Raw genomic sequence first — 16446 nt, 5'->3', positions numbered from 1 at the left:
AACTCGGAAGCACTAAAATGGGGATGGTAGGTCCATACAGTTTTTGAAATTTCAATGGATCTTATTTGGATCCTGATTCAAAGAAACAAACTAAAAAGAAAAATTAGGAGGCAACTGGAAATTTGAACACCTAGTAAATAATTGATGGTAGAAAGCATTATTGTTATTTTATTTGAGGTTTGATAATGATTTCGTATGCACAATAAAAAGTTACTTCTTTTTAGAGAAACATGCTGAAATATTTATGAATGAAATATGAAATCATATGATGTCAATGGATAAGGTTGGGGGAAGTTACATTGAGTGACTGACATGGAGAACAGTATAAATGAAGCTGGATGGTGAACTGGGTTCATTTTTTTTCTGCCTACTTTTTTATATCTTTGAAATTTTCCATAATAAAACATTAAAAGGAAAAGAAACAGTAAGATGTTTCAAAGCTCCTCATGACCAGCTGATTGAATAGCGGATAGGCTGTGAGCAAGGAGGAATCTGTTGACTGGAGGTGAACTGGGGGGGCTGTGGGCTGTTCTCCGTGGGTGATGGCTGGAGTGACAGGCAGTGGAGGAGACTGAGTTTTCACATGATGCTGAGAGGCTCAAATGACGTGGAAGGAAAAGGGCCCTGGGGTGTGGCGGGGAGAGCGACAGGTGTGGGCCCAAGTGAGAAGCCTCACGGTGCTGGGGACGTCTGTGTTACCCTGGTTGAGACCCGGCTCTGAACCGGCACAGCTCACCAGCCAGTCCCCTCACATCAGCCTCATTCTCCCTCCCCGCCCCACTCCAGTGCCAAACCCAATTCTCCCCAGTGGCAATGAGGAGGATTAATATGACCAGAGCCGTGGGCTTGCCCTAAGAACATGGCTCCAATAACCTCCGAGCTCCTGGGGAACAAGGAAATGGCTTTCTAGGTCAGGTCAGCGCAGTAAATCTTTTAGGCTTGGCAGGACACGTGCGGTCTCTGTTGCAACTACTCAACTCCATAGTTGTCCATAGACAACACGTGACAAAAGGCCGTGGCTGTGTTCCAGTACCACTCTACTTGCAACGGTAGGTGATGGGCCAGATTTGACCGATGGGCTGTAGTTTGCTGAGCCCTGTTCTAGATGGACACCAATAACCCAAGTCATAGTCTCACATAAGGGCAAAATACAATATAAATAGAAGTGAGTGGGTGGGAAAGATGAAAGGACAGAGAAGACTATGATGAGATCAGGACTTTGGGAAGATGAGATGTGACAGTCTTTCAGGGACAACCCGTTCTAAGATGTGACTGTCACGAAGGAAGAAGGGGGTCATGGGATCACATGGACTCGAGGCCATGGTGTTGGAGGTGTCATCAGTATGAATAATGAAGTATCTGAGAGGCTTGTGGGGGTGGGTTGAAGAAGATGACAAGTCAAATCCCGGAGCTGTCAAGGGAGGTGTAAGAATGTCCTGGACGTCAAAGTGAAGGTAGTGCAGTGTAGGGGTTAGGAACCTGGGCTCTGGAATCACAGCTCTGCATGCTAAACCACGCTCTACTCCTTCCAGCTGTGTGAGTCTCTCACATAAGCTCTCAGGGTCTCAGTTTTTCCATCTGTGAAATGGTCTTTCATCTAAACAAAGCTAGTTCCTTACCTAAGAGGAATTATGGTGCCAGTTTTAAGGGAATACATTTTTTTCCCACTATTGATACATATACAAATGGGTGTGTTTCAGCTATTAAAGGGAGTTATTTTTAATTTATTTGTTCATCTATTCAGCTAATATTTATTACTTGCTTAAATGTGCTCTAAAATCATGGAACAGACATATTCATAAACTGGCTGGCTGCCATTTACTGGATGCCTACTACGTGCCATGGAACCATGACACAAACATGGTCCTTGTCTTCACGAACAGAAAGTTTTGGGTTTTTTAAAATTTATTTTATTTATTTATTTTTGGCTGCTTTGGGTCTTCATTGCTGCACGCGGGCTTTCTCTAGTTGCGGCGAGCGGGGGCTACTCTTCGTTGCGGTGCGTGGGCTTTTCATTGCGGTGGCTTCTCTTGTTGCGGAGCACAGGCTCTAGGGGCGCGGTCTTCAGTAGTTGTAGCACACGGGCTCAGTAGTTGTGGCTCATGGCTCTAGAGCGCAGGCTCAGTAGTTGTGGCGCACAGGCTTCGTTGCTCCGCGGCACGTGTGATCTTCCTGGACCAGGGCTTGAAGCCATGTCCCCTGCATTGGCAGGCGGATTATTAACTACTGCACCACCAGGGAAGCCCAACAGACAGATTTTGTATATAGTTGGATTGCTGTGTATATGGACTTATTTATGCTAGTTCAATGTTGTGCTCTTGGGGGAAGGAGAAAGAGAAAGAGAGAGAGAGAAATAAAATTTTTTTTAATGCAGGCAATTCCCCCTGAATTGTACACTGGAGGTGAAGCATAAAATGGGTCACATGACTCAGCCCTTTCCTTAATTGTCTTCAGTTTTATGTGACAGTCACAACATGAGCGGCCCATAAGGGAACTGTTTCCTTCTGTCTGTCTGTCTTTGTCTACCTGCATGACCTACCTAACTACCTACCTGCCGACCAAGCATTTATATAGTGTTTACTCAGGTACTGTTCTGAACAATTTATAAATATTACCTAATTTAACTCCCATAACAACCCTACAAAGTAGGAACTATTATTTCCCCATTGTGTTAATCAAGCTAGCCTAGAGTAGGCTGCAGTTACAAACAACAGCAAAATACTCAATAACAGCTGATTTCTTATACAAAGACTGATACAGGTTGGACAGCCTTCTTATAAATTATAGCTATTTGGAACATGTCTTTTTTTTTTTCTTTTTTTTTTTTTTTTTTTTGCGGTATGTGGGCCTCTCACTGCTGTGGCCTCTCCCGTTGCGGAGCACAGGCTCCGGACTCGCAGGCTCAGCAGCCATGGCTCACAGGCCCAGCCGCTCCACGGCATGTGGGATCTTCCCGGACCGGGGCACGAACCCGCGTCCCCTGCATCGGCAGGCGGACTCTCAACCACTGCGCCACCAGGGAAGTCCGGCACCTTAGTTCTTAACCTTAACCTCTTCTCACAGAGCCTGGCCCCAAAACAACCGCAAGGGAGGCTGAGATATGTGAGGGAACACTGGATAGTCTGTGGGTTATAGCTGTGCCGGCCATAGCCGTATCTCAGAGAAAGAGCTGAGGCACAGAGGTGTAAGTTTTTTGCCCAAGGTCACAAGCTAGTAAACAGCAGGTGCAGGATTTGAACCAGGCAGCCTGGCTCCAGGGTCCGAGCTGGTAAGAGCATAATGAATTACTTCACTCTTCTGCCTCGCCTATCACCGGGTACTTAGAGTGATCTGTACTAAGACTGGGAGAAAAACTGGCTACCAGAGACCGTTGAAAGATGCTGTGTCTTTATATGGGTAATTTAAGGTGTGTCAAGGGGAAATTTTGGCTAAATGTGAGTTTCATCTTATGTGCTCATTTTAGAGTCAGCTCCTGTGTCAGATGCCACTCCTTTGTATATTATGCATACTAGCATTTATTGCCTCAAATAATCTTATCTACCAGCCTGGGGAGTCATCCAAAATAAGAGTTTAGGTTTATTTTAATGTTCTTAGTAAAACAAGTTCTACCAGGTCCAGCTGTCTTTGATGCTCGATGTCATCATATTATCAGATCACAGCTGGTAGGTTGCCATCATTTGCCATGGGCAGCTGCCGATTGCTTATCACATAAATGATGGGTCCTTCTCCCACAGGTCCCCATAATTTCACATACTCTTCACTCTGCCCATCCCTTCTCAGCTACCCATTTCTTTTCCATGACTCTTTTTTTAAGAAATGTATTTTTATGCAGCTATTTTATATAAACATGGATAACCCTTAAAAATTCCATTAGGTTTATAAAAATAATTAAGATTTATCATATAAAAAATATACATATTTGTTAAATAAACTACACAGTGAAAAGGAAAGGTTTTAAATCAAGAATCATCATAGAATTAAATAACTCTAGCTCTAAGGTCTTTCAAAAGGATGTTTCACTCCAAATGGCAGGAACATGGCTTTTATTTTCTCCTCTATATTATTTTGTAGCTTTCATATTATCTATAGAGTTACTTTAAAAATTAAAAACAATTGCAAAATGAAAGGGTATTTATTCTATTTCCTTTTATTCCATTTTCTTGCTTTCTGTATTAGACATTTATGTTTTTTCCAGCCCTGCACTGATTTCCCCCTTCCTCTGGTTACAGTACACCCTATGTTTTTGGAAGGATCACCCCTCTCCCATTTCCCGTTCAAGCAGAAAGTGAGCTGATTCCACCTCTGGCTCTGGGCTGAGTATGTGACCCAGGCCTGGCCAATCAGAGCAGTGAATCCCCCTACCACCGTGCTTGCTCCCAAATTGGTTAAATCCAGGATAACCCCAAGATTTTTCAAGAAGTAACCAGGAAAACTTTTCTGTCTTTTCCTCTAGGCTTAGAATTTTGAGGTTATAAGCCTTGAGCTGCTGAGGGCAATCCTCTAAAGAGATTGTGCCTGGGATAACAGCAGAACTGAGAGGTGGCCAGAGCCTGAGTCCCTATGGCATTGTTTTGAATCTCTCTATCTCACCATGTTAGGCATGTTAGCCAGTTCTACCCCTATTAGTTAAGTGAACCAATAAATACCTTTTTTTCTTTTTCAATAAATACATTTTTTCTTTTTTTGCTTACACCAGTTTGAGTTAGGTGGATGATACCTGCCAATGAAAGAACCCTGATGTTTTCCTGCATGATACTTACCCACTGCCCTCCAGTATCCTGTGTTAGTCAGCTTTCCCTAGGTTTTGCTGCAGTAACAAACAACTCTTAAATCTCAATGCCTTATAACAACAAAGATTTATACTTCACCCTGTTTAATGTTGGCTGTGTGTCACCTCTGGCTCTGCTCCATGTCTCTTCTCATTCTGGGACCCAGGAGGGAGGAGCATCACCATTCCTCAGTCTCACAGCAGAGAGAGACGAGCAATAGCCAACCCATGCAAACAGTACTTCTGCTCACACTTCATTGCTCAATACAAGGCCCATGGCCAAGCTCAATATCGGTACTACGGGGGAAGTTGACACCACCCACAGGCAGAAACCACATGCGAATAACAAAGAGCAGGGACGCATGATTCTCTTATAGGTAAAGGAGTGATAGTTTAGAGCAATAATATAATCTGCACGTGTTCTAATCAGAGCTTAAGGAGGGGGTCTTCTTCCCCACCTTTCCGCAGCAGTGGATTACTCATATCTCCTGTTGGCCTTACTCCTGTTTATGAATCCAGCACTGTCCTCTTTTGTTGTGTATAGTCCTGACTTAACCAGCCAATCAGAAACAGTGAAATTATTTGCTATCATATTCAGGACAGGAAACATTTAGCTTTTCATTTTGACCAAAAAGTATTCATCCAATTTGTTTGCAAAAATAAATCACTGAATAAACACAAGGAACAAAAGTGCACTGCTGCCTATCTGGTCCCGTGTCCCAGGGGAGAAGTCTCATGAAAGACATCATTAAAACTGAGACCTTCAATGAAACAAAGATTGTGTTTTAGAAGAGAAAAGAAAAGGTTGTTTTGGGCAAAATGTCTTTTCAGCTAAGTTCTACCATTAGATAAAAGAAGAGAAAAGAAAAATCCACGATACTTTCAGGTCAGTGAAAGGTATCTTATGACCAAAACCTGAGGTGAGAATAGAAGTGTCACTGTGCCGTTTGAGGACAAGTGCCAGCGGTCAGATTTTCTGCACTGAGCTTGACAGTGGGACCCAAAACGGTTGTGCCTTCAAAACGGCACAGGAAATGGCATGCGTCCTGCACTAAAGAACAGAGTTGGATGGTAGCCTGCCAGAAAATTTGCCGTCATGCCCTGTTGCAAGGAGAAATATCCTTTCAATCCATTTTGTCTTATAGAAGATTTCTGTCTCAGTAATTCGAAAGGCCGGAGTCTCGTGAGGGTAATAAATCGTCTTTGCTCTTTATGTTAACTTTCGTCTTTAGACAGGAAGGAAAGAGACCTGTTTCCTGAATCCAGGACACGCTGGGGTGCATAAATCCTCTGAGTGCCTCCTTCTGCTGGAGGTTTTGTGTGGGTGGCCCTTTCTCGGGGGCACACGGTACTGCTTCCTCCCCTTCTTCCTGTTGTTTTTAGGTGGCTCTTTGGGAACGAGCTCGGGGAGCCTGTGTCAGGCAGCATGGCAGACACATCTGGGCTCCAGTCTTAGCTCTGCCATTTATTAGTTGGAGTACTAGTTTCCTGTGCTGTTTAACAAATTACCACAACCATGGTGGCTTAAAACAACACAGATCTATTCTCTTATAGTTCTGGAGGCTAGAAGTCCAAAATCAGTTTCACAGGGCTCAAGTCTGAGTGTTGACAAGGCTGGTTCCTTTTGGAGACTTTAGGGGAATATTTGTTTCTTGCCTTATCTGGTATCTGGAGGCTACCTCCATCCTGGAGGGCTTGTGACCCTCTGCCTCCCTCTCATAAGGACCCTTGTGATTATATCATTGGGCCCACCTGTGATAATGCAGGATAATCTCAAGACCATTCATTTAATCACATCTACAAAGCCTCTTTTGCCATATAAGGGAATATATATATATATATACATTCACAGTGTCTGGGGATTGGTCCATTATGCAGCCAACATACTGTATAACGTTGGGTAACCTGGAACTAATCCCTTCACATCCCTGAACCTTGCTCCTCTCTTCTGTACCATGGGGATGGTGATAAAACCTACATCATAGGCTTGCTGTGACAGTTAAAGATGGTATCAGAGTTTTTTGTTGCAAGCAACAGAAATTTAAAGGCTGCTTAAGAAAAATGGTATATATTGGAAGTAAAAAGATAACTCACAGACATAAAGGAAAAGGTAAGGATCTGGCCTTAGAAGCAGGTATAGGGACCCAGGGAGCACAGACCCCCTCTAGTCTTTGCCAGTCCACTCAAGATTCCTCTTCCAGGGAAGGGGCATCTGCTTGGCTAAGCTTGGGTTTCTGAGGCACACCTTGGCCAGGAGAGGACAAGGCACTGTGACCCACATTCCCCCTGATACAGGGAGGGGGAGCTGTCAAAGCAAAATCTGAGGGTTGATACCACAAAAAGGGGGAGGGTATGATAGGCAGATAAAAATGAAAGATATTCACTGCAGAGGGCTCAAAGTAGGTATTCAAAGAATGATGGCTATTATTCTTTTTTTATTTTTATTTTTTGCGGTACGCGGTCCTCTCACTGCTGTGGCCTCTCCCGTTGAGGAGCACAGGCTCCGGACGCACAGGCTCTGTGGCCACGGCTCACGGGCCCAGCCGCTCCACGGCATGTGGGATCTTCCCGGACCGGGGCACGAACCCGTGTCCCCTGCATTGACAGGCGGACTCTCAACCGCTGCGCCACCAGGGAAGCCCGATGGCTATTATTTTATCCTTAATCTTAAGAGAATAGTAACCACTGCTTTGGCAAGATGAAACATGGGTAGCAGAATCACCAAGCAAGAGAAAGACAGAATATCTTCATTTAACCTCAGCTCTGCCACTGATAAATTCTGACATTAAGGAAAGTCCTCTATTTCCTTATCTATAATAATATTTATTCATTCAAAAATATTTATTGAGTGCCTACTTTTTTCCAGGCACGTTTCTAGGTACCATAGAGTAGAGAACAAAAGAGAGAAAGTCTTGGCCCCTGTGGGATTTACATTGTAAAGACAGACAATAACCAAATTAACAAAGAAACATATTGTATGATGTAAAGAAGACTCAAGTGCTTTGAAGAAAAATAAAGCAGAGTAAAGTGGATTGAGAGTCCCAGGCCTAGGGTGAGAGGTGCTAGCGTTTTAGACAGAGAAGCCGGGGAAGGCTCACATTTGCACAGAGGGTTGAATGACACGCAGAGGGAGCCAACCCTATGAAGATCGGAAACAAGAGTGTTCCAGGCAGAGGGAACAGCTACTCCGAAGGCCCTGAGACAGCAACAGACTTGGCCAGTGAGGCAAGAAGAGATGAGAGAGGGTGAGAGGGTGGCAGGAAAGGAAGCCAGAGAGGCTGGTGAGGCTGCTCCCACCTTGGGTGGGGCCTTGGATGCCATGATAAAGAGTTTGGATTTTTCTTTTTCCTTTTGAGTGTGATAGGAAACTGTTGGAGGGTTTTGAGCAGAAGAGCGAGGTAATCCAATTTATCTTTTAAAAAGATCACTCTGGCAGCTGGAGGGGAGTTGGCTAAAGTCAGCGCTAATAGTGCAAGCAGAGAGGCCAGTGAGCAGGCGACTGCAGGCAGGAGATGATGGGGGCTTGCAGTGGAGAAGGTGAGAAGAGGTTGGATTTGGGATCTGTCTTGATGCTGGATGTGGGGTGACAGAGAGCTAAGGCAAGGCTGACTTGGAGATTTCAGGCCCGAGCAAGTGGCTGAATGGGGATTGGGGAAAATTAGAATTAGGTTTTAAAATTTAATGGGTATACTGAAGAATCACAACTTACTGGGAATAAAAATATGAAAATCTTTTTCCTTTTTCTTCTCCAGTAACTGCATCACTATATTACACTGAATCTCTCTGCCATCTGAGAAGTAGCCCTTTAATAACTTTTTGACCAAATTCTATAACTTCCTGGTCACTGTTTTTAGATAGTCTGATTTCACTGTTTGGATTCATCTTGTTTATTTTAAATCCTTAGTCTTCAGTCTCATCCTGGATGCAAAATTCATCTTCCCCCATTCCCCAGCTCTAGCCACAACTGTCTATGATTCAGGGGTCCCTGACCTTGGAAGGCAGGGAAATTACTTCTTTATTTTCACTAGTCTGTAACTGAAATTTGGCCTCTCTTTTAATTATGAATGTGGGAAACAAACCTCAGTAGTACCCACAGTAACTGTACCTTTGTTACTGATAGCAACCATCAGATGTTTTTACATCCCGTTATAGTTGTTGCAGTGATCTTGAAATATCATTTACACTTGTCTCTTCTTTCAAATTATAGTAGTTAATTGAACTGCCATTAGCTCTTCTTATTTACTGTATGATTTAGAAGGACATATATTACTTTATCACCAACAGTTTTAAAAAATATTTTGATAAACTGTATTTCAATATAATTGGTTTACTTTGAAATCTTATGTACTTTTTTTTAAAAAAATAAATTTATTTATTTAATTTTGGCTGCCTTGGGTCTTGGTTGCTGTGCGCGGGCTTTCTCTGGTTGGGGCGAGCAGGGGCTACTCTTCATTGCGGTGCGTGGGCTTCTCATTGCCGTGGCTTCTCTTGTTGTGGAGCACGGGCTCCAGTGCACGGGCTCCGTAGTTGTGGTGCACAAGCTCAGTAGTTGTGGCTCGTGGGCTCTAGAGCGCAGGCTCAGTAGTCGTGGCACATGGGCTTAGTTTCTCCGCGGCATGTGGGATCTTCCCGGACCAGGGCTCAAACCCGTGTCCCTTGCGTTGGCAGGTGGATTCTTAACCACTGCACCACCAGGGAAGTCCCTTATGTACTTACTTTTATATTAAAAAAAAATATTATTCAGAGAAGGAATCCAAATTGCCGAAGTGAAAAGGGATTATGGCACAAAAGAAGTTAAGATCCCCTGTGAGAGGTTTGGAAGGGGTTAGGAAGGTGGCATGCTCTTCCCATACACCCCTGGAGAGGGAAGAAAGACAGTGGGGAGGAGGCAGGTCTCCTTAAGCCACATTAGAGAAAACATGTACTCAGTCACAAAGAGACTAAATAACAGAGCAATCTGGGCATATCTATCAAACAGCAGCAGGTAGCACAGCCCTGGTTTTTAAGGTGGTTATACCAGCAGTCCAAGGGTGAGCACGAGGTCTTGCAGCTTGTTGTTTAGGCAACACTGTTAACCGGACGCATATGCAGCTTCCAGTGATGGGGCTGATAAAACAGGACTTGTTTATATAGGAGAGTGATTCAGCCTGATGTCAGGGTAATAACTAACTGCTTGTTGGTCTCCCAGAGTGGAGTTGCTGAGGGGGTGAAGCGAGATCACATTCTGGTAACTATGGTTTTTTAAAATGTGCTTTAGGCTGTTAGAGATTAATGCAGCTGACTGTTCCTTACTGGTTTTCGGAGCTATTCCTTGCGTAATGGAAGGCTGGAATTGAAAGAATCCTGGGAGATTCCGTCCTAATGGCTAGTCTGGAAGTCCCATTCCAGATAACCTCTATCCTACTGCTTCCAAATATTTGAAGTTCATTACTCAAGACTGTGATGCCTCCAACACAGAATGTTTGGGAAACCAGTTAAGGCTGAGGGCAGGGACTGCGTAATCTCTTTTGCTGAATACGCTGAGTAGAGGTTATCAAGTACTGGCCTCATGAATTGGTGAAGGGCTTTATGAATGATGGTTGATTGAGGGCCTGTGTCATTTTGTAAATGGCTTTGCATCTGGGTTGTGCTTTCATGGTACAAGAAAACAGCGTAATCTTTTACCTAATGAACATTGGAAAACAATTGGATTTCAAGATTCAGTTTTCAATATTAAGCAAGCCTTTCCCTTTTCTGCTTTATTCTTCGTAAATGTCATTTCAGATGGTAACTGTTGTCTTAGAGCTGGATGGAGAAGTTAATAAAGACTAACTTCTCAGCTTCTCTTATGTATTTTGCAAGTATGCTGTAGCTTCTTTAGGTCTTGAAATCTTTTACTGAGCATCCAAAACTGGGGGAGGAATTGCCTCTGTGTGTGCACGTTTATACATACACGTGTATACAGTCAGAAGAATAGACTGTTCCTTCTCAGAATTATGGCAGCAATTGTTGTGATTCAAACAGATTTAATTCATGTTTGAGAAGAAGAAGGAGGACATGACAAACGAGCACTACCAACAGGACAATTCTTGGAAACACTCAGCAGTACTGTTTTGTCCGTTGGAATGCTCAAACCTATTTGCTCTGGGGACCTCCAATTTGAGCCCCAAGGAGCCTCAGCTGCCTTCTCCTGTGATTGGCGCTTTTGTTTCCCCTCCCCTCCCCAGTTCCCCCGTGATGAGCAGTCACCTCTACTCAATCTCAATTTTTATTTGACCTGAAGCCAGTTGCACGGATTCCAAAAGAGAGAAAAGGGCCTAGGGCTTCCCTGGTGGTGCAGTGGTTGAGAGTCCGCCTGCCAATGCAGGGTACACGGGTTTGTGCCCCGGTTCGGGAGGATCCCACGTGCCGCGGAGCAGCTGGGCCTGTGACCCATGGCCGCTGGGCCTGCACGTCCGGAGCCTGTGCTCTGCAATGGGAGAGGCCACAACAGTGAGAGGCCCGCGTACCGCAAAAAAATAAAAAGGGCCTGGCATAGCTTCTATCCTTTCAAGTTGACCTGCTGAAATGATTGATAATTCCTAGGAACTGCTCTCCGAAGATCAAGTCCTTTTTATTTGGCCTGATTTACACTGGCTTTCTCATACTTATTCTTGCTTTGGGAACTAGACAGCGCCCCATTATTTAGCCATGAAAGCAAGGATGTCACTAAAGGTGGCCTCATATTACTGCTTAAAGGCCTATTAGAAATCTCATTTCGCTTTTTGGAGATGTCATTGTGATGCAAAGCGGTTCAGGGTTTCATTACTGCTGGAAGGCCTTTGTTGGGCTCGCCTAGCCTGTTGTGTCCCCAGATTTGCCATTCTCCTTTCCTACTGCTATTCCAAAATGGGAGTACTGATACTTTGAGGATTTCATGACATCGGTACAGAAAAACGTACTTAAAACAGGAAAATTGTAGCTGAACAGAAAGGCGCCATCAAATCTCCCCTCAGATACAAGTGACAAACTGCACTTCGTTCTGCTGTCCTGACATCGGATTTCCCTGTGGAACTTCAGGCAAATGAATACCTGCCAAGTTATTACTGTAAGGATTAATCAAGACGGCGTTTTCTATGACTACGGCTTTTCCCCCCCTCATTTTTATCTTCTAGGCAAATGGCTGTGTTTTCCTCTATTGAACACTTGCAGCTGCTAGACCCTGAATTCCATATGAGTGACCTTGTGAGTTGCCCTCCTCTTCTCCATGGTCCACTCCCTGTGTTTCCTGGGCAGTTTGCATTCTTAGCAGGAAATAGTCAGTGACCTTGAACGACCCGCTTCACCCCTCTATGCCTCAGTTTCTTCACTCTAAAAGAAGGACAACAACAGCTCATTATTAATGTCATGAGGATTTAATGAAACACTGTGTGGAAAGAGCTTAGCATACTGAGCTGGGCAGAGGCTCATCCCACAAAGATTTACTGAGTGTCTGCTATGTGCCAGATGTTGTCCCAAGTGCTGGAAATGCCAAGAGGAGCAAACACAGGCCCAGTCTCTGCCCTCATGGAGCTTTCAGTCTAGTTGAGGATTTGGGTGTTCTTTAGATAATCACACAGATTTATATCTCCAAATTGGGCCAAGGACTAGGAAGGAAAATTTCACAGAGCGCCAATGGCCCTGCTCTAATCAAAGGACATCATTCCATAACATTTGAGTGGAGATCAGAAGAAATAATAAGAGTGAACTGTTGGTGGGAATGTAAATTGATACAGCTACTATGGAGAACAGTATGGAGGTTCCTTAAAAAACTGAAAATAGAATTACCATATGACCCAGCAATCCCACTCCTGGGCATACACCCAGAGAAAACCATAATTCAAAAAGATACATGCACCCCAATGTTCATTACAACACTATTTACAATAGCCAGGTCATGGAAGAAACCTAAATGCCCATCGACAGACGAATGGATAAAGAAGATGTGGTACATATATACAATGGAATATTACCATAAAAAGGAACAAAATTGGGTCATTTGTAGAGACGTGGATGGACGTAGAGACTGTCATACAGAGTGAAGTAAGTCAGAAAGAGAAAAACAAATATCGTATATTAACACATATATGTGGAACCTAGAAAAATGGTACAGATGAACCGGTTTGCAGGGCAGAAATAGAGACACAGATGCAGAGAACAAACGTATGGACACCAAGGGGGGAAAGTGACGGGGGGTGGGGGGGTGGGATGAATTGGGAGATTGGGATTGACACGTATACACTAGTATGTATAAAATGGATAACTAGTAAGAACCAGCTGTATAAAAAAAATAAATAAAATTAAAAAAAATATAGTGAACTGGGAGAAGGAGGTCTCAGCCCCAAGGTTCCCTTGAGCAAATTAGTAAAAGGTGCCCCTGCCCTAGGGCAGAGGTGGCAGAGCATGTGCTGGGGTTTCAGTGCCCTCTGGCCCATCTGCTGGGAGCCCTTGAGCAGAGAACAGCTTGCACACTGTATGCAGTGACCTGGCCGGGAGTAAGAGGATACTGGAGGTGGAGGAAAGCCCCTCTGCAAAGGCCCTGAGGTGGGAGGCCACATTGGTGGAGATGAAAAGGGCGCCTCTGGCTACAGCACAAGGAGCAAGGCTGGTGGGAGGGGAGCCGGGGAAGCTCTTAGTACATATCAGCTGGTATTGTTGCACGATAGCATTATTCTCATGAATTCACTGCCAGCACACTAAGGTCTCCTTAGAAACACCAAGGTCTCTCTAGAAGCCGTTGCTTTTTAACTAGTGAAGGAGAATTACTTCAGGGATGTGATTTGTTGGTGTCACGCAACCAAGATTTACAGAATAAGGACAGTGTATGAGGAGAGACATTTAATGTGGAAAGCAGGGAGGCAGTGTACCTCCAAAAAAATACAAATGCTCTATTACAGCCCAGAAAACTAGATGTTAGGCAAAAAGAAGTGAAAACAAAAACAGAACAAACAAAAAAAGCAAATAAAAATAAAAGCAGAACATTAGGGAAAGGTTTCTAACAATGCTATCATTTGGAGGTTGTAATTATCTCTCCAAAGAAGTAGAATCTCCGTTTCTTGTTCTCTTAGAAAGGACCCGCCCAGCTGGAGACCCAGAACCGGCAACACTGCACTCGCTAGAAATTGTCTTGATAACCCCTTAGGTTCTTCCCGGCTTTGATTTCTTTGATTTTGGAATAATCCAAAAGAGCATTCATTCATTCACACAAATATACTGTATCAAGGGTGGGTTTTTTTGTTGTTCTTGTTGTTGTTTTTAAGTCTGAGTTTAGAAGGAAATAAAACCCCAGATGCTGGAGAATTGTGCATTGTTGCCAGTTAGCTCCGGAGTCTGTCAGGCTGGGCATCTGCAAGTGGTGGCCCAGCCGAGGTCTGGTGTCAGCACGGCAATGTGAGGGACGCCTGGGCTTGGGGATTGGGTGGATCTGGGCCCAGATCCTGACTAGGCCATTTATAAGCTGTGTGACCCTGGACAGGTTAGTCAACCTCTCTCTGTAAAATAAGAGTTACTGTAAACTCAAATGATGGCTGTCATTAGGGAGAGTCTGGAGGCCAAGACTCTTGGGGATCCCTCACTTGTAAAGTTGTTTCTGGGGATCCTGCCCTGAGAGCAGTCCCTGTGACCCACATTCGTTCAGAGGTTTATTCCTTTGCACTATATCTGAAAAGTCTTGACTTTTGGTTTTTCAGAGGTAGCTGTGCTTTGGGGAAACATAAGGAACCAGAATTAAGTCAGACTTGTAAAATCTGGTCAGCAGTTAGTATCTCTAAACAGCTTTTAGGAAATAAACAACAAAAAAGGAGCATTTAGCCATGATTTTTTAATGTGGTATCGATGATCAGACATCCCACCATAATCGAAGAATCCCTCAAGAGCAGACACTGCTCTTGAGATATTTTATTGCTTAGTAAGATGTAGTAGAAGAACTTAACTTTAAAATGTTCTTGAATTTAAACCACATTAAACTGGAATGTACACTGATCAGAGGTAAATTGTAGTATTTCAGGAAAGAAATGGACTACTTAATTCCCCTTCAATAGAAAGTTGGAAAAAGAGTCCTTTATTATATCTCAGTCATAATGCAGTATATAAATGTGACTTCTGCTTTGTCTCTTGCTTTATGTCCACATAGGCTTATATCAGTAACATGTATGTTGCACCTTCAGAACTAACACGCAGCTTTCTAACCTGAGCCCTTCAAAGCAGGGCAGGCTAACAGTGATTTAAGATTATGCTGGTTAAAAACAAAAAATCCATCCCAGATTTTAAAACAAAGAAATGCTAACTCAAGCCTAAACTTTTCTATAAAAAATGACATTGTTGCTTTCTAAGAATGGGAATAGATGAGGCACTTAATCAGAGAGGCCATTACGTTGTCAAAGGCTCTGCTGATGCTGAAGGATGGATTCTCATGGGCTTATGACCATTTTATTGCTTTTCAGCCCACGGCCGGCGATCCCACTCTCCCTCCTGCTGACAGAACCGGCAGCAGCGCTCTGCATTCAGTCCTTCTGGAGAGCCTATCTGGTAAGAGTCATGTGCAATTACGGCATTTGGTCTGATGGGGAATTTTTGTGCTGTGGAAGACCCAGGGGACAACCTTTAGATGAATTTGGAGCATAGGATAGTATAGCTAACATCCAGACCTCAGAAATAAGATTCTCTGTAAAACAGGTCTTAAAGAATGATTTAGAATTTCCACCAAAACTTATGCAGTTATTATTAAAAGTACCCTCCAACCTTTTTTAAAGTTTAGTTTTTATTGAGATAAATTTTGTTTATACCATTTTATGGGTTTCATTATATTTCAATCTCTCTATACACTACAGCATGCTCACCAATAGAAATTTAGTTTCCACCCATCACCCTACAGTTAATCCCCTTTACCCATTTTACCCTCTCTCCAGCCCCTTCCCCTCTGGTAACCACTTTTCAGTTTTCTGTATCTACATGTTTGTTTCTGTTTCGTTTGGTTTGTTCATTCATTTTGTCTTTTTGTTTGTTTGTTTTTTATATTCCACATATGAGTGAAATCATACAGTATTTGTCTTTCTCCATCTGACTTATTTTACTTAGCATAATACCCTAAAGGTCCAACCATGCTGTTGCAAATGGCAAGATTTCTTTTTTTGTGTGCCTGAGTAATATTCCATGTTGTGTGTGTGTGTGTGTGTGTGTGTGTGTGTGTGTGTGTGTGTGTGTGTTACATCTTCTTTATCCATTCATCCGTTGATGGGCACTTATGTTGTTTCACTATCTTGGCTATTGTGAATAATGCTGTGGTGAACATAGGGGTGTATATATCTTTTCAAATTAGTGTTTTCATATTCTTTGGATAAATACCCAGAAGTGGAATAGCTGGATCATATGATAGTTCTATTCTTATTTTTTTGAGGGATCTCCACGATATTTTCCATAGTGGCTGCACCAGTTTACATTCCCACCAACAGTACATGAGGGTTCCCTTTTCTCCACACCCTCACCAACACTCATTATTTCTTGACTTTTTGATAATAGCCATTATAATGAGGATGTTGAACATCTTTTCATGTGCCTGTTGGCCATATATATGTCTTCTTTGGAAAAATGTCTATTCAGCTCCTCTGTCCATTTTTGATAGGGTTTTTTTTGTTGTTGTTGTTGAGTTGTATAAGTTCTTTATATATTTTCCATATTAATCC

At 43.3% G+C, this 16446-nt stretch overlaps 1 protein-coding gene across 7 annotated transcripts in view; it reads left to right on the top strand.

Annotated features, from left to right (window-relative positions):
• IQCK (IQ motif containing K) overlaps positions 1-16446 on the top strand; it is a 144870-nt gene that overhangs the window by 43504 nt on the left and 84920 nt on the right. For all 7 annotated transcript variants that reach the window (XM_060285778.2, XM_030847159.2, XM_030847163.3 and 4 more), the window contains one exon: positions 15208-15292. In XM_060285778.2, the coding sequence (XP_060141761.1) occupies positions 15208-15292 (85 nt within the window). The remainder of the gene's footprint in view (positions 1-15207; positions 15293-16446) is intronic.

This window comes from Globicephala melas, chromosome 15 (genome assembly GCF_963455315.2).
Source record: "Globicephala melas chromosome 15, mGloMel1.2, whole genome shotgun sequence".
NCBI lineage: Eukaryota > Metazoa > Chordata > Mammalia > Artiodactyla > Delphinidae > Globicephala > Globicephala melas.
The sequence above is the reverse complement of the archived record's forward strand: the minus strand, read 5'-3'. Positions and strand labels throughout refer to the sequence as shown.